The sequence below is a fragment of the Podarcis melisellensis genome (genome assembly GCF_964234715.1).
Source record: "Podarcis melisellensis genome assembly, chromosome: 10".
NCBI lineage: Eukaryota > Metazoa > Chordata > Lepidosauria > Squamata > Lacertidae > Podarcis > Podarcis melisellensis.
In genome coordinates this window covers 69,212,353-69,238,400 of record NC_138542.1, presented here as the reverse complement: position 1 = coordinate 69,238,400, position 26,048 = coordinate 69,212,353, and the positions used below count along the sequence as shown (strand labels likewise).

At 47.5% G+C, this 26,048-nt stretch overlaps 1 protein-coding gene across 1 annotated transcript in view; it reads left to right on the top strand.

The window, feature by feature from the left end:
• CHCHD3 (coiled-coil-helix-coiled-coil-helix domain containing 3) overlaps positions 1-23,341 on the top strand; it is a 220,210-nt gene extending 196,869 nt beyond the window's left edge. The window contains exons 7-8 of the mRNA XM_081927466.1: positions 7,231-7,366; positions 22,649-23,341. Of these exons, the coding sequence (XP_081783592.1) occupies positions 7,231-7,366; positions 22,649-22,672 (160 nt within the window). The 3' untranslated portion in view covers positions 22,673-23,341. The remainder of the gene's footprint in view (positions 1-7,230; positions 7,367-22,648) is intronic.
• Positions 23,342-26,048: the final 2,707 nt, after the last annotated feature.

The window sequence follows — 26,048 nt, the reverse complement described above, 5'->3', positions numbered from 1 at the left end:
TTTTTCTTTTGGCAATTCTTCACCTGAAATACCCAGCAAAAAGGCTCCTGGCAAAAATATGGAACGCTTCACGAATTTGCGTGTCATCCTTGCACAGGGGCAATGCTAATTTTCTCTGGATCATTCCAGTTTTAATATATGTGCTGCCAAAGCGAGCACACAAAATAGAATATTTTCAAACCTTTCCTAAACGATCCCCAACATGAAATTTGCGTTTTTCGCAGTAGCTGCCCACTGGCACCGTTCAATGTTTCATTGAACTTTCCACCGAGAGCCCATTTGCCGCTGGTTTATAACCTATCAGTGTATACTGTGCATCAGTTAAGATTTTTTTGGAATCAGTGTGCATCACTTTACACTTATTTATATTGAACTGCATCTGCCCATTCACCCAGTTTGAGGCGTTCATTTTGGAGCTCTTTGCCATCTCCGTCTCTCACCCCGAATAATTTGGTGTCATAATTCAAACTTAGCCAGTTCACTGCTTGCTCCAAGCTTTAAAACATTTTTAAACAAGTAAAAAGGCACATGCTAAGAAAGGCTAGGGGACACAGGTGGTGCTGTGGGTTAAACAACAGAGCCTAGGACTTGCTGATCAGAAGGTCAGCAATTCGAATCCCTGAGACAGGGTGAGCTCCCGTTGCTCTGTCCCAGCTCCTGCCAACCTAGCAGTTCGAAAGCACCTCAAAGTGCAAGTAGATAAATAGGTACCGCTCCAGCGGGAAGGTAAATGGCGTTTCCGTGTGCTGCTCTGGTTCGCCAGAAGTGGCTTAGTCATGCTGGCCACATGACCCGGAAGCTGTACGCTGGCTCCCTTGGCCAGTAAAGCGAGATGAGCGCTGCAACCCCAGAGTCAGCCACGACTGGACCTAATGGTCAGGGGTCCCTTTACCTTTACCTAAGAAAAGCTAAGGAATGCCAGAAGGTAAATAAGAAGGTTGCACGCGAGGTTCAATGTACGAGGGGCAGGAATTGCGAATGAAGAAGACTTCACTGGATATATTTTGGATGGTTAGTCAGTCAAGAGCTGGTCACACTGAAGGACAGTGGGTGTTCTCAATGGCATGGGAAAAAGGAAGGGTGGAGTTGATTTTGTTAAAAGAACAAGAGCACCTAAACGAGTAGTAAATCATCCTATTTGCAGCGTTCTTGCAAAGTGCCTAGCAGCCCTACAAAAATAAATTAATGAACAGATTTTAAATTAGATTTATGTAAACCTGCAAAGAAAGGCTATGCCTTCCATTTGGCACAGTCTCTCTGCCCCAGGAGAGCTGTTTTTGCTCAAAATGGGAGTGGTGTGTGCAGTAATACAATCAGGTTATACATTTTTTAAGACCACCTTCAGAGTTTGATAGGGGTGGGGGAATGGCTTGGTCAATCAGAATTTAATTTTCAATTCACCAAATCATATTGCTCGTGCATTAGAAGACTGCTTTCGATTGACAAGCCAGTTATTAAAGCAATGTAACCGGTGTGCTATGATCACACATTGCAGCTCTTTCCATGTCTCTTAGGAAACCGGGGTTGTTGGTTTTTTTGCAAAGTATATGTGAAGGTGCTTCTCCACTTTGGTGGAACAAGTAGAGCATTTCAGTTAAAGGCCCCAAAGTTTCATCATCATCCAGTTTTGAAATGCTTGCTTGAAAGAGGAATCATAACATTGTTCTCCATATTGCTTGTTACTTCTGTTTAACTGGGAAGTAGAAGCAGACCGATCCGTTTTGCCAATTTGCAAACAGTAGCCTAGTTGCAACGGTTTCCAGACTGTGTTTTGCGGGATCCTGACCTATTTTGAGGGACGCGGGTGGTGCTGTGGGTTAAACCACAGAGCCTAGGACTTGCCGATCAGAAGGTTGGCGGTTCGAATCCCCACGAAGGGGTGAGCTCCTGTTGCTCGGTCCCTGCTCCTGCCAACTTAGCAGTTCGAAAGCATGTCAAAGTACAAGTAGATACTTCCCTCCGGCAGGAAGGTAAACAGCATTTCCGTGCGCTGCTCTGGTTCACCAGAAGCGGCTTAGTCATGCTGGCCACATGACCCGGAAGCTGTACGCCGGCTCCCTCGGCCAGTAAAGCGAGATGAGCGCCGCAACCCCAGAGTCGGTCACGACTGGACCTAATGGTCAGGGGTCCCTTTAACTTTAACCTATTTGGGGAAGCAGCTTTGACATTATTTTATCGATACGGCTGGGTGTTAATAAATACTAGAACTTCCTCATCTAGAAGATCACTAAGAGGCCTGCATATAATACAGCATATTCATTGCAGTGAACGGGCAGCTACCTGGATATGTTGTTGTGTTGTATTGTACAGGTATAGGCAAGATCTCTGGATTGGAAGATACTTTACTGCACATTTTGTAGCTAGCTCATGCTAGGCAGTTAATGCTGCTTGGCCTTTTTCCAAATGGGTAAACGGCGCATTAGGGGAGCACAACAAATGGAATTGTTCAATATGCAGCCAGGGCTTCTTTCTAGTAGGCTAATATAGTGCATTGTCTGCTAAGGAAGTGATCCCATTTACACAGCCAGACATATTGATACTTGGTCATCTCAGGGTTTCCTTTGGAGGAGAGGAGAACCCACATGCAAAAAGTGCCTAGACTACGTACTTCTTGAGAGCTCCGAAGCTCTGTAAAACCTTTCTTCCACTTGACTGTGCTAAGGTATACATTGCCTTGGACATAACAACTATGATTTGAACTACTCTCTGAATTATTAGCTTCCACCCCTAACTGTGGAACAAATCTCCCTTGCCCTTTTGCTTCTAAAGCAGACACATGGTTGGATGGCTCCTGTCAGGGGACTGCCATTGGAACAGCGGAGGGAGGCAGTGGGATATAGAGAGCCTCTGATGCTTCTGAGGAGCAGCTCCTCATCCAATGGTGTGGTTAGCCACACCTCCAGTGGAGCAGAGGAGGAAGGGGGAAGCCGAGCAAGGGGAGGGCTCGAAGATGCTAGAGAGAGCCCAAGTGCCTCACCTAGCCCGGATGCCAGGAAACAGGCACGCCATTTCCGTCGCCCAGTTTGTGCAGAGGGGTGAAATGTAAGGAGGGGAGGTGGAGATTTGGGGTGTCTAAGTTCTTATGCTGGGGAGAAACCAGAAGGGACCACTCCCGGAATCTGCAAGTGACTAAGATGGACATGAACTTCGTGGTTCCGCACTGTAAATAGTTTGCACAAATAAAAACCTGCAAAAGACAGGTCGGAGTCCTGCCTGGTTCCTCGTGAGCAACCACTTCACCACCTGACAGCTCCTGTCATGGATGCTTTGGTTAGATTCCTGCATTGCAGGTGTTTGGACTAGATAACTCTCGGGGTCTCTTCCAGCTCCACAATTCCATGATTCTGTTTGTCAAGGAAGATCCTAAGATCAGAACATCTTGAGTCTGTTTAAGGCAACTGCCTATGCAGCACTTGCTGTGGCAGCAAAAACAGAAAAAAAGGGGAATGGAGCAGTCCTACTTTTTCTACGAATGGAGAGCCCCCCTCCTACAAGAAGCTTCTGGGAGAATTTCTCCTCCTTCCTGATAAACTGGATGATAGGGTGGAGAATTTTGAGAGGCCGCATGTCTGCCACTCTCAATTTGAACTGTCCTGCACATTGAGGATGCTTTTGCTAAGGGAGCAAAGCCTTGCCATCGGAATTACCTCATCTGAACAGTTCAGGAGCTGTTCTAAGTTTAGGTTAATTGCTTTGCTTGCAGTGACTCTCCAAACAAACCCTATTAGCAGTCTGCAGCTGGGCTTCCATTAGGTTTCATTAGAAGTGGTGAATCATGAGAGTGGTGAGTCATAAGTCATACGAAGCATGTGCATGCTGCTCGGAGGGATGGATGCAGCTGTAGCCTTCACGGTTATCAGTCACAGAAGCCACAGCATCACTTCTCATATTGTGACACAGTCGGCTTCTGAGGACACAATTAAGGAGGTGGTGCTCAGCTCAGGCCCATTTCTGCTCACTCAGAAGAAGAGCTATGGGGCCAAGTGGGTCCTTTCAGTGACTCATGTCCCAAGGTTCCCTAAAGAGGCTCTCTGAGGAAGCACACATGGGAGGCCTTTGTCCTAAAAGGTGGGTGTCAGGTGCTGTTGCGGTTGCTCGAGAGTAACCAGGCAGGACTCCGACCTGTCTTTTACAGGCTTTATTTTTGTGCAAACTATTTACAGTGAAGAGCTCATGAGTTCATGTCTGGCTCAGTCGCTAGCAGAATCCGGGAGTGGTCTGTTATTGTACCTCCCCCAACATAAAAGTTTCGTCACCCCCAGCCTTTTCCGCCCCTCCCTGCGCCTCAGACTACTGCGCAGGATGGGTGATGGCAAGGGCGTGCTCCCCTCCTTTCCGGCTTGCTCAGGCTTGGTGTTAAGGCTCTTCCTAACATCCTCTGGTCCTTGCACCTACTCTCAACTGGAGGTGGGGCTTTCCTCCTCGCCGGAAGAGGAACTGCTTCGCAAGATTTTCGGAGGCTCCCTGTAACACAACTGCCCTTCTATCTCTCTCCTCTGAGCCAATGGCAGTTCTCTGACAGTGGGTTATAACTACCTGTCACAAGTAAACCGACTCTGGACGCCACTCTGGCTCCTGGCCTTGACAGTCCACAAAAGTCTGCTTCCAGCAGCATCACACATTGTGCTACCCAGTCTTTGGATCATCCTTGTGAGTTTGCTCTTGCTCCCCCCAACCCTTGCAAGTATAGTAGATGAATGTGCTAATACGGGGAGAATTCCTTTCTTTAGCTCAAATCCTGAAGGTCGCAAGTTGGTGAGGAAGCAGTTGGCATAGCAGTGTCACACACCACACCCTGCCTCTCCAGACAGAAAGCCCAACTTTTTGATCAGGAAATGCAACTTGCAGATCAGTTCTGCAGATGACATAGGGGTGCACTTTGGATTGTGCCTCCTGACTCGGTCACATCCTGTATCCAAAGTGGTGGAGGGCAGGTGTTTGCCTCTCCATTGGCAGCGGCCTGCACCTTCTCAGGGAAGCCCCTCTCTCAATATGAGGTCTTTGGATCTTGAACATTTAGGGGTGGCACACGTTGATGTGATGTGGAATGCAGGAAGCTGCCTTTATCCTGGCTTGTCCATCAGCAGCTCTTTGGGGTTTCAGGGAGGGAGGGGTATTTCCTATCATCTGCTGCTACATGAACCTTTTTTTTAAAAAAAGGAGTCTGAACCCAGAATCTTCCACGTTCAAAGCATTATCTTTACCAGGGTCCCCTGTAAAAATACTTGTTGACAGCAGGAGCAGCTACCAAGAGCACATTTGTACATGGAAGATCACTTTGTTGGTAGAGCATGAGACTCTTAAATCTTGTGGGTTCGAGCTCCACGTTGGACAAAAAAGATTCCTGCATTGCAGGGGTTGGACTAGATGACCGTTGTGGTCCCTTCCAACTCGATGAGTCTATGAAAGCCTCTTGGCCTCAAGTATCCACAGAAGTCTCAGCTTTTGGAGCCTACAGAGCAAGGCCACTAGGCTGGATTTTTAATTTGGCTTCCCAACATTTTGCAGTGAAACAGCATAATGATCAAGAGCGCCGGATAGATGGGTTGTTGTTTTTTTAATCTGGCGTGTGCTGAAAAATGAAGGAGATTTAGCAGTCACCCTCTGGTTTCTTTTTTGCTTCTACATCTTGCAAGGCTGCCAAGAACCGAGCCCTCCTAAGGAGCAGTTGACTGCTTTGCATCTCACTTTCATCCTTTTTGTTAAAATATGGTTATTCCCAAACCAATCCGAAATAAGGAGCATAAAAATATTCATTGCAGGACACACTCACAGATGAGCGTCTCTCTCTCTCTCACCATGTTCTACTTAAAATGATACTATGTGGAAGATACGATTGAGCTGCATATTGGATTTATGGGGGAAACGTGTGTGTTCACATATTGATTTTCAAAAGAGGGGAATGAGGTGTATTTCGAATGCTATGTGGTTTTCATTTACCAAACAGCAGAAACAACCACTTCTCAAGTCTGGTGGTGGGTGCTGGAGAGTGATGACAGTAGAGGGACTGTGTGTGTGTGTGCGTGCACACACGCACATGCCTGGCGTGTAGTTGCTTCTGTTATTCAATGCCCCTTTGAACAGGTGGGTGGCCTGCAAGGGGGGGGGGGAACTGAGGATCTGGCCCATGGGGCACTTTCAGTTCCCACTTCTGCTGTAGTGAGAACAACAGGAAGAAAGGTTGATGCCTAATTTCGTAGGATTGCGCAGCATCTATGCAGCTGGACGGCGCAGATGTCGGCTGGTAAAAAGCCAGCTATTTCTATGTAAATCTGCATCAGAGTAATTTCTAAAAGATGATGATGTTGGGAGACCTTTGGAGAGAGGCAATCCAGGTAACCCAAACCACGAGTGACTACATAAGTCCTGCGAATCTAGTAAATGTCGAGGTAGGTTCCTAAGACGGATTGTAAGGCGGAGGGAGTGTACTGAGTTAATCTTGGATCTGTCAACATTGGAAATGCTGATTGTAAATCTGTTGTAGAAAGACTGGCTGGGCGAACTGTGGAAACCAGCTGAACTGCCAAAACGTATTGTGTTTGCATGGATTTGGGAAGGCTGGCAATATACACTGAGTACTTGAGAAATCTTGGTTCCCGTTCATTAATTATTGGGAGAACGAATGCTCTGCGATTGCGCTGTGTCTACTGTTTTCTTTTAATGTTGCATGTGTTACTTCCTTGGGCTATACCTGTCTTGGGACCTTGGGGTGAAGGGAATGAATGAATGAATGAATGAATGTTTCTTTTGGATATTGTATGAAACTAGCTTTGGAAATAAGTCCATATATGTTTCTACCCCACCCCAAAAATGTACTAGCCCACATGAAGCCACGGTAGTCATTTGTGGTACGTTGATAAGCTGGCAGGCGGGGGGAAGCTAACAGTCTCATTGATTTCCAAGAGTACGCCTACAATATCTTCTGATATCAAGCAACAGGGAAGGGTTCAGGGCATGAGGGTGGCAATTATTGAAACAGAGTGCTGGACTGGATGGACCTTTAGTCTGTATGAATCTTGATCATATAATTAAGAAAACAAAGAAATCTACTTTCTGCCAGCAAAATATTCTGTATAATAATACATTGTTTCATATAAATTAGTATGAAAGCAGCCATTCAACACCTATCTTCTTCTTCTTCTTCTTCTTCTTCTTCTTCTTCTTCTTCTTCTTCTTCTTCTTCTTCTTCCTCCTCCTCCATCTTATCTCCCCTCCCTCCCCTCGTTGCAGGCGATACGAGTCTCGCCCTGTGTGTGCTGACTTGCAGAGCAAAATCTTCCAGTGCTACCAGGAAAACTCCCAGCAGACGCTGAGCTGCTCAGTTCTGGCCAGCGAGTACTTGAAGTGTGTCAACCATGCCAAGCAGGTGAGTCCCAAAAAGCAGGTGGAGGGGGCAGGGAAACGGCAAGACCTCCGTAGAGCTCCCTCTGGGCCTTCTGGGCAGTTTCCGGCCTTAGACCATTTTGCAAGGTCGTTGCCGTTCTCTGCACTTCTTTTTCATTATTTCACGGTGTGGTCTAGGGATCCGGCCGATCCTGTTCCATTCATTTCTACGGTATTGTTTAACACTTAGCATTGTGAACAATCTAATATTGGTTACAGATAGGTAGCCGTGTGGGTCTGCCGTAGTCGAAACAAAATTTAAAAAAATCCTTCCAGTAGCACCTTAGAGACCAACTAAGTTTGTTATTGGTATGAGCTTTCGTGTGCATGCACACTTCTTCAGATACACTGAAAAAGAAGTCACCAGACCCTTATAAATAGTGAGAGGGTAGGAGGGGTATTGGGACACGGGTGGTGCTGTGGGTTAAACCACAGAGCCTAGGACTTGCTGATCAGAAGGTCGGTGGTTCGAATCCCCGCAACGGGGTGAGCTCCCGTTGCTCGGTCCCTGCTCCTGCCAACCTAGCAGTTCGAAAGCACATCAGGTGCAAGTAGACAAATAGGTACCGCTCTGACGGGAAGGTAAATGGCATTTCCGTGTGCTGCTCTGGTTCACCAGAAGCGGCTTAGTCATGCTGGCCACGTGACCCAGAAGCTGTACACCGGCTCCCTCGGCCAGTAAAGCGAGATGAGTGCTGCAACCCCAGAGTCGGCCAGAACAGGACCTAATGGTCAGGGGTCCCTTTACCTTTTACTAGGAGGGGTAATACTCAGAGGGGTGGTGGCAATGGGTGATTGGCTGTCGTCAGCAGGTTTACCACACCTATCAGCCAATCACCCATTCCTACCACCCTTCTGAGTAATACCCCTTCTCACCCTCTCACTATATATAAGGGTCTGGTGACTTCTGTTTCAGTGTATCTGAAGAAGTCTGCACGCACACGAAAGCTCATACCAAGAACAAACTTAGTTGGTCTCTAAGGTGCTACTGGAAGGAATTTCCCCCTCCCCCATCTAATATTGGATTTCTCTTCCTCCGATTTGCTTTCAATTCCTAGAGTTTCTTTGTCGTTCTCTCCATATACCTTGCTTAAACTGACGGCGGGTGAGCTTAGTTGCAGTTGCTGGGGGATTGGATCCATGTCTGCATTTGAAATGCATTTAAATCCTCCCCCGCCTTTCGCTGCTTCTAGCCGGCCTTGAATCAGGCTGTTGCAAGTAGAGATTCTTCGCATTTTGTCAAATCTATACAGCATCGCCTGGCCCCCTCCTTGCTAGATATAACCTCCGTCCTTGCCCCAGTAATACCACTCTACCTATTTTTGGATGTTCTTCGGCTTTTCAAGCATTGCGCCTGCTTTGCCTGTTCCAGCTAAGCTAAGGGCAAACCCTTCAGTTTGTAGTCAACAACATCTGGGGACCCACAGGTTGAGAACCGCCGAATTAGAGGAAAGTGTCTTTTCTTTTGGTAGCATTGCTCTTACTCAGTTCCCATTTATTTCAGCAAAGCTCTGAACTTTTTGCTGGAATGCATCCAGTGGCTCCGCGGCGAACGTTGCCAGCAAAGGCAGTTGCACACATCCTCTTGGCTTGCTTCTGGTGGTGCTTTATAAATTATCCTCTTCTGCTCTTGTTATAATTCCATTTCCACCAAGTTGGCCCGCTCTCTTTCAGAGAGCGTCCCCGGTGGACCGGCAGGGCCAGAAGCCACGCTCTAGCTTGTATGGCTATCGTTTGCTTGCTTTGCATGTCTGCAAATCCAGGGACACGCCAGTTTATAATGGTTGTCAAGGCAGCTTGCCAAGTTTACTTTGTGGAGTCTCTCAAGAGAACACAGTAATCTGGCGTAGACCGTATGCATGGAACTGAGAGATGGAAAGGGCCAATTACGGCATCTTTATAGATACATGATTGTTGCCTGCTCCCTGTTGCCTGCCCTGTGTGCTGCTTGCTCCCTCGCTGTCGTCTCCGAGTTTCACGCTTGTTCTTCCAGTATTGTAGCCCCTCACGGCACTCCTGCTATTCTGATTCAGCTGGTGGCAGAGAGGGGAAGCGGCACCAAGGCCTCCTCTGTTCTCTTATCTCCACTCAAGCCTACAAAGTCTGAGGTTGCTGGGGAAGAACGGAGGAAGCTATATAATCCTGATACTCAAATCACCAACAACCGTTGCCCTGCTCAAAATCAGATCTTGTCTGTCCGGGTTCCATTGGTCCTCACTGTTCAAAATGACCTCAGTTTCCACTTCCACCATTAAATTATATGGGATACTTCAGCGTCTGTGGTGTGCAACTCAGATAAGAACCTAGAATTTCGGCTATGCTTAATTCTCTCCACCACTCGGACAATCATCATTTCACTATCCTGAGTTAACTTTCTGGTTTCACCCCTGGGTCCAGCATGCTGGCTTTCACAATGTACAGTGGTACCTCTGGATGCGAATGGGATCCGTTCCAGAGCCCCGTTCGCATCCTGAAGCGAACGCAACCAGCGTCTACGCATGTGCTGGTTGTGATTCGCCATTTCCGTGCATGCGCATGATGTCATTTTGAGCATTTGCGCATACACGAGCGGCGAAACCCGGAAGTAACGCGCTCTGTTACTTCCGGGTCACTGCAGAGCGCAACCTGAAAATGCTCTACCCAAAGCTACTTCAACCCAAGGTATGACTTTACGAGCAATTTAGGTTTTTTGAGAAATGGCCACATAACTCTTCTGTTGCAGAGGATTTGAATATCTTCCCTGTAAGCCGCGCCTCTGTTTTCCCCCACCCCACAGCAACCAAACAGCAATTTGGTTTTGCTATAAAATTTCAAGTCTTTCCCCCACACCAAGGTCTGTAACATCTGTATAACTATTGAGGCTGACATGAGGCCTGCACTGTCTCCTTACACATCAAGGGTAGAGAACTGCATCTGTTTGGTGGGCCAGATGGTTATGTCTCCCACCCCTTGCGGGCCAAGTTTGACAGGTGGGTGGGCCAAGTCACCTGACACCACAGTGATACCTTTTTTGCCCTGCACTTTTAGCGCTTCTTTCAAAGCATTCCGCAGGACAGCGCTTTGAAAGGAGCTTAGGAAAACCCGGTCAGCTAGCTGATGGTTCGGTCTTAGGGAACCCCTTTCAGATTGGCTTGCATACAGTGTTGCAGGCACTGCCAATCACCCGGTCGGCAGTGCCTGCAAACCCCCTTTTGGCTGAGCCAGGTTTTCACCTGCCCCCACACCTGGTGTCCTATATACGATGCCAAGCATAGGGCACATGGCTGTGGCTTGGCTGAAATAGCATTGCAGGCTAAATGGGGAGACCTCGCAGGTCCAACTAGGCTTATGCCCAGAGATTGCCCACCCAGTTCAGATAATACCTGTGACATCACTGACTTGGGATCAGTGTACTGGAAGAAGCAAAGATCACCAGTGTTGAAGCAATGATTCTTCAACATCATCTTCACTGGACTGGTCATGTTGTGCGGATGCCTGATGATCGTCTTCCAAAGCAATTGCTCTATTCCGAACTTAAAAATGGAAAGCGCAATGCTGGTGGTCAACAAAAGAGGTTTAAAGACTGTCTCAAGGCAGATCTTTAAAAATGTCATATAAACACTGACAACTGGGAAACACTTATCTACTTACCTGCGAGCGCTCCAGTTGGAGAACAGCCTTTACCAAAGGTGTCATGGGCTTTGAAGACACTCAAACTCAGGACGCAAGGGCGAAACGTACTAAGAGGAAGGCATGCTTGGCAAATCCACACCGTGATCAACTCCCGCCTGGAAACCGGTGTCCCCACTGTGGAAGGACGTGTGGATCCAGAATTGGCCTCCACAGTCACTTACGGACTCATTGTTAAAACTGTGTTTATGGAAGACAATCTTACTCGGCTACGAGTGATCGCCAAAAAAGAAGAAGAGGAGGTGCAATTGCCTACCTAACGCCTGAGCAAAGGTTCATTTTGTGCTTCATTTCCCCTCCTCCCCCGAAATGCACAGCCCCATGCCACAGAAGTCGTCCTGTAGACACGAAGCATTTTCCTTACTTGGCAACGATGCCCCAACAGTTCCAAAATCTGTCGCTGTTCTTTTTTTTTTTTTAATGTTTTATTAATAAACAACATAAACCAATGGAGAGAAAGCATAAAGAAATAGCATTATTGCAGCATGTTGAAAGCAGCATTATCGTCAAACCTTCCGAAATGGCAGGAATAGAAGGTGGAGTCATGGCTGTCATCTGCATATTTGCTGAGCGTCCAGAGTAGCATCACATACTATCGCTGCTGTGCCTTCTGGAAGAACATCAGCACCCCAGTACCACACTTCCTCCCTGATGCAGACAGTTGTTAAGTTTTGATGGCCCTCTAACTGTCAGTGGGATTTCACTCCACTCTCATGAACCTGTTCTAGGATATGGATATACAGAACACAGCTTACGGTGCATGTTAAAATAGGTGGTCTGGAATCCTGGGCAGGTTAGGAGGAGGCTAGGGGTCCCTAAGACCCTACCAAAATGGTGTTTCCTAGAGTCCTTTGAGAACAGCAGTAGCAGTTAAACCATGCTCATGTATGTTTGGATGTGCCCATATGGAAACAGAAAGCGCTTTTATCATGCTATTGAAAAGGCTTAGAGGGAGCTATATTTTTACTCCTACATCCCAAGGGAGGATGTTTTTGTAGTCCTCGTGGGCCCGTAGGTGGGGGTGCAGTTCCCCCCCCTTATGCTGCCGGTGACTGAAGAGTCTAAACAAATAGTTGGCTTTGAAGCTGCTCCGAAAAGGGCTGTATGAAAACCAGACCGTGATTAACACAGACAGATGCATGCGAGGGGATGAATAAGCCGAGGGGAGGGAAATCAGGGGACGAAGAAGCCAATCCGAAATCGGCTACCGAAGAAGAAGAAGAACAGCAGCAGCAACAAAAATTGCGTTTGGAAACCAGCTCAATAACGCCGAGAAGCAGACACAGGAGGGAATCTGAAATCCAGGTAGCGATGCCTCCCACCAGCACGACAGCCGAAGACTCTTTTTCTGCTGCTCATAAATTGAATTTATTGACTCCTCTTTCCTTCCTGCCTCGATTGCAATCGGCTCGTCTTGTCATCTGCACACTCCGTATTTCGCACTCGGTAATCTCCCGGCTCCATCTCTCCCTTAGAAAAACCTCGTGGAGCTGCTAATATTGAGGGCTTTGACACTTGGCTGTATCTCGAGTTAAATCTTTATCTGAAGTTCTCTCAAGGCAGTTTGATAAAGCGAAGCATATTATTGATATATTCCTCCCCTCCACAGGAGCAGGGCTCCGATGACGACAGTTGTTTATCGTGACCATGTTTATCAAGGCAAGGCCATGGCGGCCGGCGGCAATCAGCATTTATGCGCACTTAGAGCAAGAATGGGATCTTGAAGGGGTGGAAACATAACAGTAAGCTTTTCTCCCTCTGTCATAACACTGGAACTAGTGGACATTCAATGAAGCTGATAGAACAGATAACAGAAAGTACTTCTCCATGCAGTGCTTAGTTAAACTGTGGAACTCACTGCCACATGTATTTCTTCTGTGTTTTCCATAAGCATCCAGTTGGCCACCGTGAGAACAGGTTTCTGGACTAGATGAGCCTCTGGTCTGACAGCTAGCTTGGTTGCATTGAGCAGGGATGTAGCCAGTTGGTCTTGCCACATGCACCGTGCCAATTTCTTAAGCAACCAGATGCGCTGTTGCTCCTAGGGCAGGGGTTGGCAACCTAAGGCCCATGGGCCACAAGCGGCCCATGGAGGTCATTTAACCGGACCATGAGCTGCCCACAAACCAAGCCATCCGCTCAGGGAGTCCCCACGCGCTGCGCTAAACCAGCGCAGCGCGGGGACTCACTTCCACGATGCCGGAAATGGCACCTGCACAGATGCAGACTCCGAAAATCTCGGGCAGGCGCGTGCGTGATCCGGCCCACGGAGGGGTCTCCGCTGGAATAAACCGGCCCAGGCAAGGTAAGCCTTACCGACCCCTGTCCTAGTGCCTCTCCTCACCATGACCACCTCCCACCAAAAATACGGTATATATATATATATATATATATATATATATTTGCTTTCGTAGATTTTCACGGGTACAGGAATGCAGGTTTTGGTGTCCTCGGGTGTCTTCCCGTGTAAAAGTTGGGGTGTCTAGGCGACGTTTCGACGAGGTCTCACTCGTCATCTTCAGGCTGGTGCTTTCGGCTTCTTGTTACTGGAACAGAGCAGGATCTCAGTGTTTGAGTTCCTATAAATACTGTTGAGGGGGTGTGGTGTATAGCCTCCAATGTTCTGGGCAGAGAGGAAGTTCCCAGGCTAGTGTGCCTTTTCTTCTTTTGTTCCTTAATTACTTGAGGGATATCCTGAGTGATTTCTTGAGTGATATCCTGAGTACCACTTAGGTGGGTCATTAGGTGTGGATTAGTTGCTAAAGTCTTTGTGTCTTGACCTCTTGAACTTTGTGAAGAGTTTTTCTGAGAAGATGGCTGTACTGCACTTAGTTGTGCTCTGGCTTGGCTTCGTGTATAGGGGCGAGCTGTGGTTTTGTGGCTTGTGTCAGCCAGATCTGTGTAGGGATTGCAGGGGGGTGCAGCATCCGGAGGTGCCTCCATGGTTTGGCTACTGGATGGTGTCTGTAATTTATCTGTGGAGAGGGTCTGGGTTTGGGTCTGGTGTGGTTGATTGGTGATGGCGTTCTGTGTGCCTCTGGATCTGGTGTCAGTTTTTGTGGGGAGGGCTAATTTCCAGATGTCTGGCAAGCGGGATGTGTCGTCACGCTTGTTCATGTTGTGAGGGTGTTTCTCTATCTCGATGGCTTCCATGATTATTCTCTTGTGGTGATGTTCCATGTTAAAGAGCAATTTGGAATCTGCAAAATTAATTTCGTGTCCTGTTTCTTTCATGTGTTGGAAAAGAGAGGAAGTTTTTTCTTCTTTTTTGACGGCATTCTTGTGTTCTGCGATACGTGCATTTATTCGTCTGTTTGTTTGTCCAATGTACGTGGCTGGGCAGACTTTGCAGGGTATTTCATAGACCCCTTGGTTTTCCAACTGGATTTTATCCTTGGGGTTTCTGAGGATATTGGCTATTTTTTGGTTGGTGCAAAAGGCTGTTTTGATATTGTGTTTATGGAGGATTTTGCTAATTTTATCTGTAGTGCCCTTGATATAAGGAAGGAGGGCCATGCCATTGTTTTCTTCTGTGTCTTGGTTTTTGGGGGGTGTTTCTTTTTGGATTAGCTTCGTAACCCTGTTTTGCTGGTATCCATTGGCAATTAACCACATTGGCCACACGGGAAGGAAAAACTGGATAGCTTCCTCACACATCTCAACAGCCTACACCCCAAAATACAATTCACTATGGAAATAGAAGCCAACAACCAACTTCCCTTCCTTGACGTCCTAATCTACAAAAAACCGGATGGCTCCCTAGGACACACTATCTACCGGAAAAAAACACACACCAACCGCTACTTACATGCACAATCACACCACCACCCTGCACAAATAAACTCCGTAGCCAAGACTCTCATCTCCAGAACCAAACGCCTGGCTGACAAAGACCACTTGACAACTGAGTTACAGAATCTCTCAAATGTGTTAATTGCCAATGGATACCAGCAAAACAGGGTTACGAAGCTAATCCAAAAAGAAACACCCCCCAAAAACCAAGACACAGAAGAAAACAATGGCATGGCCCTCCTTCCTTATATCAAGGGCACTACAGATAAAATTAGCAAAATCCTCCATAAACACAATATCAAAACAGCCTTTTGCACCAACCAAAAAATAGCCAATATCCTCAGAAACCCCAAGGATAAAATCCAGTTGGAAAACCAAGGGGTCTATGAAATACCCTGCAAAGTCTGCCCAGCCACGTACATTGGACAAACAAACAGACGAATAAATGCACGTATCGCAGAACACAAGAATGCCGTCAAAAAAGAAGAAAAAACTTCCTCTCTTTTCCAACACATGAAAGAAACAGGACACGAAATTAATTTTGCAGATTCCAAATTGCTCTTTAACATGGAACATCACCACAAGAGAATAATCATGGAAGCCATCGAGATAGAGAAACACCCTCACAACATGAACAAGCGTGACGACACATCCCGCTTGCCAGACATCTGGAAATTAGCCCTCCCCACAAAAACTGACACCAGATCCAGAGGCACACAGAACGCCATCACCAATCAACCACACCAGACCCAAACCCAGACCCTCTCCACAGATAAATTACAGACACCATCCAGTAGCCAAACCATGGAGGCACCTCCGGATGCTGCACCCCCCTGCAATCCCTACACAGATCTGGCTGACACAAGCCACAAAACCACAGCTCGCCCCTATACACGAAGCCAAGCCAGAGCACAACTAAGTGCAGTACAGCCATCTTCTCAGAAAAACTCTTCACAAAGTTCAAGAGGTCAAGACACAAAGACTTTAGCAACTAATCCACACCTAATGACCCACCTAAGTGGTACTCAGGATATCACTCAAGAAATCACTCAGGATATCCCTCAAGTAATTAAGGAACAAAAGAAGAAAAGGCACACTAGCCTGGGAACTTCCTCTCTGCCCAGAACATTGGAGGCTATACACCACACCCCCTCAACAGTATTTATAGGAACTCAAACACTGAGATCCTGCTCTGTTCCAGTAACAAGAAGCCGAAAGCACCAGCCTGAAGATGACGAGTGAGACCTCGTCGAAACGTCGCCTAGACACCCCAACTTTTACACGGGAAGACACCCGAGGACACCAAAACCTGCATATATATATATATATTTCCCAGCTCAGGTTCATCAGCTTCATTCTTGGAATATATTGAGAGCTATTGGTGGTGGGAGGGAATATATTCCCCTCCCTCAGCCAAACCCCTTGTGCTTAGAATTGTTTGCCTTGATTGTTGCTATAATATTGTCCTTTATATAAGCAGCTAAAAGTATGCTGAGGAGGCACAGACGATTCTGCTTTTCTGCCTGAAAGTCCTGCGCCTGCTGTTCTGATTGAAGTCATTGCAGTGAATAATTTGGCGCACATGCGAGAGAGATTGTTTTTAACCAAGGGAAATGTCCAACAATTAGCAAGTTTTCTGAGCAATTAATCCAAAATGATGCAGGTGTAGCTGCTGCTGCTTCAAAAACACAGAATGGAACCCCCTGTGTACCCAACTCAATCTTCTCTGTGTCATACAGGGCATCTCTTGCAGTGGAAATGTGGGTGGTTGTCCCCCCCCCCTTACAGTGGAAATGGTGTTTTGTGTTTTTTTAATCTGTCAGCAATCTTTGTGATGGGCAGCCACCTGTATTTTCCTGCCTCACCTGGCAGATTCCTAGAGGGAAGTAGCGGGGATCCGCTTTTCAAGTTGTGGCATTCTTCACCCCACCCCCCACTTTGCCCCCGAAAGATATTATGTTAATTTATGCAGTGTTTAAATTTATGCAGTGTTGAATGTTAAGAGCTTGGCTATGTGTTGCATTCATCACACAGAAAGTATCCAAGCAATAAGCCAGGCTTTAGCTGCTGAGATTTCCGAAGGTTCCCTGGAGGCAGGCGGAGAAAGCTAGAGAGAAGGTTCTGGCCCCCTTTCTCCCTGCATAGCTCCTTGAGGGGCTAGCTGTCTTTGGGGAGAGGAGACAGAGACAAGGAGAAAGACAAGAGGGAAAAGAAAGATGCTGCTGCTGCTGATGATAATAATAATTTTTAAAAAAAATATTTATATCCCGTCCTCCCCAGCCGAAGCCGGGCTCAGGGCGGCTAACAACAATAAAATAATACAACATTCTAAAATCATTTCATTCTAAAATTAATTCAAATCAAATTGATGGCAACCATTGGGCCAGAGTTCTGTGAAGATTGCCAAAGGAGGGAGTCAGGCTGTGCCTTGGCCAAAGGCCTGGTGGAACAGCTCTGTCTTGCAGGCCCTGCGGAAAGATGTCAAGTCCCGCAGGGCCCTAGTCTCTTGTGACAGAGCGTTCCACCAGATCAGAATCACAGCCGAAAAAGCCCTGGCTCTAGTTGAGGCCAGCCTAACCTCTCTGTGGCCCGGGACCTCCAAGATGTTTTTGTTTGAAGACCGTAAGGTCCTCCATGGGACATACCAGGAGAGGCGGTCCCGTAGGTACGAGTGTCCTAGGCCGGATAGGGCTTTAAAGGTTAAAACCAGTACCTTAAACCTGATCCTGTACTCCACCAGGAGCCAGTGCAACTGGTATAGCACCGAGTGAATGTGATCTCGCAGCTAGAACCCCCTAAGGAGTTTCGCCGTGGCATTCTGCACCCGCTGGAGATTACCAAGGGCTCCTGTTTTCCTGCAAACCCCTATAGGTTACCTTGCTTGTCTTCAGGTTTTTTAATAGTCAGAGCCCAGTTCACGCTCTTCACACCATGAGAGTAACGTGTAGCCAGGCTTTTCATAATAAGATTCTGTTGCAGAAGATGCCTCCCTCTTGCAAGGAAGAAGCTACCAAGGTTATATGAATGGGTGAAACAAGCTAGCGTGGAATAAAATGCACCCAAACATGCACTCTGTATAAACCCAGGACCCTGCAGCACTGTGCCATCATCACAGGTGGGAAGAAAATGCCTTGCAAGAACATCAGGAGGGAAAATACGCTGGGGCAAACTTTTCTCGCTTGTACCCCACTTCAGGAGCCTCCGGACCACAATGGCAATGTGAAGAGGAGCCCTTGTTGTTGACATCTGTCTGTCTTGAGAGGCAAAGGAGGATGCCGCCATGGGCTGAGGTCAAACCGCTGTGTTAGCAGCACCAAAGTGACCTCCCTGGGGCGCAAGCCAGGGCAGTGTGTCTGGAGGTCTTGGGCTGCCCAGGCAACAAGATCCTCCTCTGGGCCTTGATGATGTGATGCAAAGGAAAGGAGAGCAACATGTTTGGCACCAGCTTGGCTGCAGGTGTTGCTGGAAGGAGGCGAACAAGGTGCCATCCAGCCGTCTTGGGCACCCCACTCTGGAAATGTGTAGGGTTTACTCCTTAGCCTTTTCTTCTCCCAAAGATATCCTGCAAGGAAGAAGAAGAAGAAGAAGAGTTTGGATTTGATATCCCGCTTTATCACTAGAAGAAGAAGAAGAGGAGGAGGAGGAGGAGGAGGAGGAGTAGTCTGGATTTGATATCCCGCTTTATCACTACCCGAAGGAGTCTCAAAGCAGCTAACATTCTCCTTTCCCTTCCTCCCCCACAACAAACACTCTGTGAGGCGAGGCTGAGAGATTTCAGAGAAGTGTGACTGGCCCAAGGTCACCCAGCAGCTGCATGCAGAGGAGCAGGGAAGCGAACCCGGTACACCAGATTACGAGTCCACCGCTCTTAACCACTACACCACACTGGCTCTCTGGCAGTGGAGGTTTCGGATCAGAGTTTCCTTCTCCTCGAATCATAGAATCATAGAGTTGGAAGAGACCATAAGGGCCATCGAGTCCAACCCCCTGCCAAGCAGGAAACACCACCAGAGCACTCCTGACATATGGTTGTCAAGCCTCTGCTTAAAGACCTCCAAAGAAGGAGACTCCACCACACTCCTTGGCAGCAAATTCCACTGTCAAACAGCTCTTACTGTCAGGAAGTTCTTCCTAATGTTTAGGTGGAATCTTCTTTCTTGGAGTTTGGATCCATTGCTCCGTGTCCGCTTCTCTGGAGCAGCAGAAAACAACCTTTCTCCCTCCTCTATGTGACATCCTTTTCTATATTTGAACATGGCTATCATATCACCCCTTAACCTCCTCTTCTCCAGGCTAAACATGCCCAGCTCCCTTAGCCGTTCCTCATAAGGCATTGTTTCCAGGCCTTTGACCATTTTGGTTGCCCTCCTCTGGACACGTTCCAGTTTGTCAGTATCCTTCTTGAACTGTGGTGCCCAGAACTGGACACAGTACTCCAGGTGAGGTCTGACCAGAGCAGAATACAATGGCACTATTACTTCCCTTGATCTAGATGCTATACTCCTATTGATGCAGCCCAGACTTGCATTGGCTTTTTTAGCTGCCGCATCACACTGTTGGCTCATGTCAAGTTTGTGGTCAACCAAGACTCCTAGATCCTTTTCACATGTACTGCTGTCAAGCCAGGTGTCACCCATCTTGTATTTGTGCCTCTCATTTTTTTTGCCCAAGTGCAATACTTTACATTTCTCCTAGATAGGCTGCTTTCCCAGGTTGCCTGCATATCAATGCCAGAGGGACGCTGGTACCATTTATCAATGCCAAGTGTGATCAGAAGATTAAGCATAAAATGGGTGTCAAACTTACTTCAAAGAGGGCCAGATTTGATGAAGGGAAGGGCCATGGGGGTCGACCAAAGGGCCAGCCACAGTTGTTGACCTTTTTAGAATTGAAGGTGTTGAGCCTTTTTTTAAGATTTTACCCCAAAGTTGTTGAACTTTTTTTAGGATTGAATTTGGTGAGGGTTTTTTTAGGATTGGATTTTACCCCCAGGAAATAAACTGCCACAGGCGCCAGATTAAACTGACTGGCAGGCCGGATTATGCCCCCGAAACAGACTTTGGACATGCCTGCTCTACAGCATGTTTGGTCTCATCTGCTCAATCTTCACGCAGGGGCAGTTGGGAACTCACCAAGCCCTTAGTAATAGGCTAAAAGATTGGGAAATGTGGTGCGGTTGCCGATTTTCATCACAGGTGCAAGCTGCTTTCACGAAAAGTGTGTTTGCAGAGGGGACGTGTCTGGTCTCCACACGTCGGCGCTCCCCCCTGTTCTGCTGCCAGTGCTGTTTCTCAAGATTGAGTGGCAGGTGTTGATTTTCATATAGATCGCAAAAAAAAGGTTGTTGGGATCGTTGCAATATTGCTGCTGTTTGTTATTTGAAATAGCACCCTTAAGGCACATTGAGCTTTGCAGAGTAAGCAGCAGCAAAAACAACAAAGGGAGAGAGGAGGAAAGGTTCCTGCCCCAGGGAGCATACAGTCTACATTTCAACAAAAGGAGGGGAGCACCAAGTGTACCAAATGGAGGGGTGGGAGAAGGGAGGTAAGGAGGGATGAATCTTGACATTTTAGACTTCATTGCAGTCAAGTATCAGTTTTGGGGGTGTCAGTTAAGCCAACAGCTTCACTGCAATAGTGGCTTTGTGGAGGGTTTGGAAGCGGGTAAGAATTAGGAAGCAACAGAAGGAGAAGAAGAGAAGAAGAGTTTGGATTTGATATCCCGCTTTATCACTACCTGAAGGAGTCTCAAAGTGGCTAACATTCTCCTTTCCCTTCCTCCCCCACAACAAACACTCTGTGAGGTGAGTGAGGCTGAGAGACTTCAAAGAAGTGTGACTAGCTCAAGGTCACCCAGCAGCTGCATGTGGAGGAGCAGGGAAGCGAACCCGGTTCACCAGATTACGAGTCCACCATTCTTAACCACTACACCACACTGGCTCTCTAGGAGGTGGAGGGAGCAACACTTGCCCAAGACTTGCCTACCAGACACAGAGCCCAGTTGTGTTGCATATGGCTGGAGCCCCAAGCAATGGTCACCTGCCTTCCCTCACTTAAAGAGAGGCAATAAGTATGTTGCCTCCCTCTCCACCAGCAGGGTGACACATAGGCAGTTTGGTCTTCCAACCTTCTCACTCTGCATTGAAGGATACTTCAAAAGGGTGATGCTGGTGAAGGCTCTCTGAATAGTACCATGGGTTGCCTTCCATTGCAGTCCTGTGGGGTGCCTTCCAGCTCACTTGTTTGAGCCTCCTGCAGCTCTTTTGGTCTGCAGCCACCTCACCTGCTGTCAGGTGTGCGTGCAGGAGCCAGGCCCTGTGACCAATAGGACTTTGCAGGACTGGGGTCTTCCTAAGTTTGTTCTGGAGAGGCAAGGCACGGCCCCACAGGTGAGGCTGATTGGTAACTCACAGCACCTGGTGGCAAGAGCCGGGAAGGGATATGAGGTCAGCATTTCCCTTCAGCTCTTTGCCACAGGAACACGCTTTCTGCCTTGATGCGTTTGGCTTCTTGCTTTCTGATCCTTGAACCTCGGCTTCTTGACTCCCTGCTTCTTGATCCTCGGACCCCTGACTTTGTGACTCCTTGCTTTATGACCCTTGGCTTCTTGACTCATGGCTCTCTAACCCTTGGACCCTTGGCTTCCTGGCTCCTGGCTTCTGGACCCCCATTCCGGCTCCCACCCTGCCATCTTGCCCCTGGTTCTGACATCCCCTGCCGGGACTTGGATCGCCCATAAACCGGACCATGACACCTGCAGCCTCCTGGTGGCATGCAGCTGGGCTCAGATTCTGCCGTGGGGGCAGGTGGAGTGGGGCTGCTGCTGTTGGGAGAATAATCGCCTTGCCTTTTGGTTGTGTCATTGGGTCAGATGGTGTCCTGACCCCTTTTGGGGGGTGTAAAGTTTTTTTATAATGTATATAAAACAGAGAGGACAGTTTTAACAACAGATGGAAATTACCTGTGCCAGAGACAGGGAAGGGAAGATATCCCTGAAAAAAGGAAACCTCGCAGGTGAGAGCTAGAAAGGTTCACCTCTCTCTATGCGGGACAAGTTGAGATTTACCTGTGAATGAGGACTTTGTATTCTTCTTTTTTTTTCTTTGTTTTTTGTTTAGATTACCGTATTTTTTGCTGTATAAGACTCACTTTTTTCCTCCTAAAAAGTAAGGGGAAATGTGTGTGTGTGTGTGTGTGTGTGTGTGTGTGTGTGTGTTATGGAGCGAGTGCAGGCTGCACAGCTATCCCAGAAGCCAAAACAGCAAGAGGGATTGCTGCTTTCACTGCGCAGCGATCCCTCTTGCTGTTCTGGCTTCTAAGATTCAGAATATTTTTTTTCTTGTTTTCCTCCTCCAAAAACTAGGTGCGTCTTGTGGTCTGGTGCGTCTTATACAGCGAAAAATGCGGTAGTTTGTTTTTCATTGTAATGCATTATGAAAGGTCTTAATAAAATCATACACCCCCCCAAAAAAAGATGAAACTTGAGAGATGAAAAACCAAGCTATAAGGTAGGCACATTGAATGAGTACAGCTACACACGGGTTAAAACAACTAAAATACCGTAAAGCACATTAGCGTTATCTGATTATCAAATCTGCCAGGCTTTTCATGAGGGTCGTCTTCAAAGGATGGTTCCGTTGCACATGTAACAATAAAGGAATGCCAAATCATATTAAAAGTGTCTGGAGGTTATAGCCCTTGTCAAATTCTCAAATTAGCCCCCCTTAACCCTTCTGTTTTCAGGCACACTGTTTCCTTTGCGGTGGGGTTGAAACTTCACCTTGCTCCTTTTCGTTCCCTTGCAGAGCCTGGCTGGCAGAGGAGGATAGAAGCCCCTCCGCGTCAAGTGTCAACCCGTCAACTCCAGTTCCAGCAGCAGAACGGGGCGTTTTATTCGAGAGCAATCTAGCAGCCCATTTGCAGGACAGGCGGAAGAGAGAGAGAGAGAGGGAAAATCTAGAAGGGCCAAATCAAGACCGTAGGATGCGGCAGCTCAATCAGTGTGGCCAAGACCCGAATCTCATTATGCTAGATATCACACATTGGAGGGCAGCTTGTGAAACCCACTTGCCGGTGATTGCAGGAAGGCAAGGCAGAAACCTTCCCCTGACCTTAGGAGGAGGCAGAATATCTCGTCCCAACACTGCCATTTTCTCTAAAGAACCTGCTTTTGCTGCCAGCCCTTCCCTGGGCCTGCGTTGGCCGCCCCCTGCTGCGTCCCTCAAAGAATTGTGTTTTTCCTTTGCATAATCATGAGAATGTTGGTTTAATTTATTGCCAAAATTATGTCACTGGGAGGGTCATCTGTCTTCCCCCCCTCTGCTGGAATCATGTTTCTAAAACCTCCATTGCATGGGAGTTCATTGATTGCAAATTATAATTGTAATAAGGCATTTGATTACACGGTAACCGTAGCCTGTGATTGTGCTGTGCTGTCACCAAGTACTGACAATTATGTTCTCTCGGCATCGATAATAAAACGCGCTTCGTGAAACGGAGGGTTGTCTCTCCCTGGCCTGTTCTTGTTGCGGGGAGGGAAGCCTGGGTAGGTCGCAGGACCCATGGAAAGGAAAGGGACACATTTCACGGGGGCTCATGTGTCGCATGCGGGGAGTCAGACTCGGGTCAGCAAGGAAGGAAGAAAATATCTCATGCTGGTGAAGTTAGCTGGGAATGAAATACAACTCAGCCTCATTGTCACAACAACAATTCCTAGTAGGACTTGCCCCTTTGGAGCAGTTGCCAGGACTGAGGGTCCCTGCCTTCTACCGCCCTTAAGGCTCCTCCTCTCCCAGATGTTTCCCAAGCACCTCTGGCCTCCGTTCTGCTCCCCTCATTACTCTGTGGGTTCTTGGAGACTAGTGGGAAGGGAGCTTGTCACAGTAGGAGAGGGAGACTCTCTGGCTGCTTCTCTCCCCCCCCTTTTGAATTATTTTTATTAGTTGCAAACACGTACCGTAAATACAGTGGTACCTTGGGTTACATATGCTTCAGGTTACAGACTCCGCTAACCCAGGAATAGCACCTCGGGTTAAGAACTTGGCTTCAGGATGAGAACAGAAATTGCGCAGCGGCGGCAGCAGGAGACCCCATTAGCTAAAGTGGTGCTTCAGGTTAAGAACAGTTTCAGGTTAAGAACGGACCTCCGGAACTAATTAAGTAGGTAACCAGAGCTACCACTGTAGATCAAATATACATAAATAAAACTAAAAAGAAAAATAGAGAATATAAAAAGGAAAAAGAAACAGAACAAAGAATGAAAAATAGAAAGATAAATATTTTCAAATCAGCTTCTACATAGGGAGTTCAAGCCTTTTTTAAACAACTTCAGCTTGGCTCCTTATTTCATATCTCTTGACTTCCTGCTATCAATGGACATACTTGTAAATCAATTTTTTTTTTCCAGATAACTGTATTCAAATGGTAAATCTTGGAGAGAGAGACTGACTGTCAGTGAGACTTAATCTATGCTAAGCCAGGTGGTGTTCTGGAAGCCTTCTTTCTCCATGTTTATTAGGGACTCCCTGGCTTCTTCAGCTATCTCTTGAGCCCGCCCCTCTGCTTCAACCTCAGAGCCTGAACTACTCCCTTTCACAGGTTCCTCCTGCTCACTAAACCCTGTTGCCCTTTCAGCATCCAGCCTCTATTCTCAATCTTCTCTCCTCTGTGTCCCACCACCAATTCCCAGGCTTGGAGCCTTCCTCCTCTCAGGTTTCCAGGGGGGGGGGGGTTCACTGATTGGTGCCTCCCACTGCTCCTCTTCGTACACCCAGTCCCTGGCATCATGCTCAACAGCTGCTCTCCTCCTATTTCTCATCAGGCTGATTTCCAAATTGCAAAATTAAATTCTTTTAGCATTTCTACACGCTAATGATGAATGTGTTTTCTTTGGAGTTTCGTGGCTTCGGGAAGGGCCTCGTTTCAGATTCCCATGCCCATGCGTCTGCGCACAGAGCTGCCAGCTCAAATAATGGATCTAAGGGATCGCCAACATGGTGCCCTTAACAAAACAGATAACATATTTCCACTTAGTACCACTTACAGGGTGTGTGGGGTCCTGCTGCAATGTTTTAAAATTGTGCTCAGTTCATAGAGCAGGTCAGTTCTGTGTACAGAGCAGCTGTCTACCAGCTCCATCTGGTACGCAGGATGAGACCCTACCTGCCCGCAGACTGTCTCGCCAGAGTGGTGCATGCTCTGGTTATCTCCCGCTTGGACTACTGCAATGCGCTCTATGTGGGGCTACCTTTGAAGGTGACCCGGAAACTACAACTAATCCAGAACGCGGCAGCTAGACTGGTGACTGGGGGCGGCCGCCGAGACCACATAACACTGGTCTTGAAAGACCTACATTGGCTCCCAGTACGTTTCAGAGCACAATTCAAAGTGTTGGTGCTGACCTTGAAAGCCCTAAACAGCCTCGGTCCAGTATACCTGAAGGAGCGTCTCCACCCCCATCATTCTGCCCGGACGCTGAGGTCCAGCGCCGAGGGCCTTCTGGCGATTCCCTCCCTGTGAGAAGCCAAGTTACAGGGAACCAGGCAGAGGGCCTTCTCGGTAGTGGCACCCGCCCTGTGGAACGCCCTCCCACCAGATGTTAAAGAGAACAACAACTATCTGACTTTTAGAAGACAAGTGAAGGCAGCCCTGTTTAGGGAAGCTTTTAATGTTTAATAGGTTATTTTTATTTTAGTGTTCTGTTGAAAGCCGCCCAGAGTGGCTGGGGAAACCCAGCCAGATAGGTGGGGTATAAATATTATTATTATTATTATTATTATTATTATTATTATTATTATTATTAACATGCAACTACTGGGTCCAATTCTTTTCAGGTGTAAATGAAGATAGCCTTCTATCTTCATTTGACAGTAAGAGCTGTTTGACAGTGGAATTTGCTGCCAAGGAGTGTGGTGGGGTCTCCTTCTTTGGAGGTCTTTAAGCAGAGGCTTGACAACCATATGTCAGGAGTGCTCTGAGGGTGTTTCCTGCTTGGCAGGGGGTTGGACTTGATGGCCCTTGTGGTCTCTTCCAACTCTATGATTCTATGATTCTAAATAAGGTCCCCTGTTTTGCAATCTTAAGATGCTGCAACGTTCCAGGTTTAACCAGTGCAAACTGTTTTGACTTGGGTCCCTGTTTGTTAAGGGACTGGTGTGGGATATGGCCAGTGAGCTGCTGCTGCTGCAGCAGCAGGAGGCTCCTATT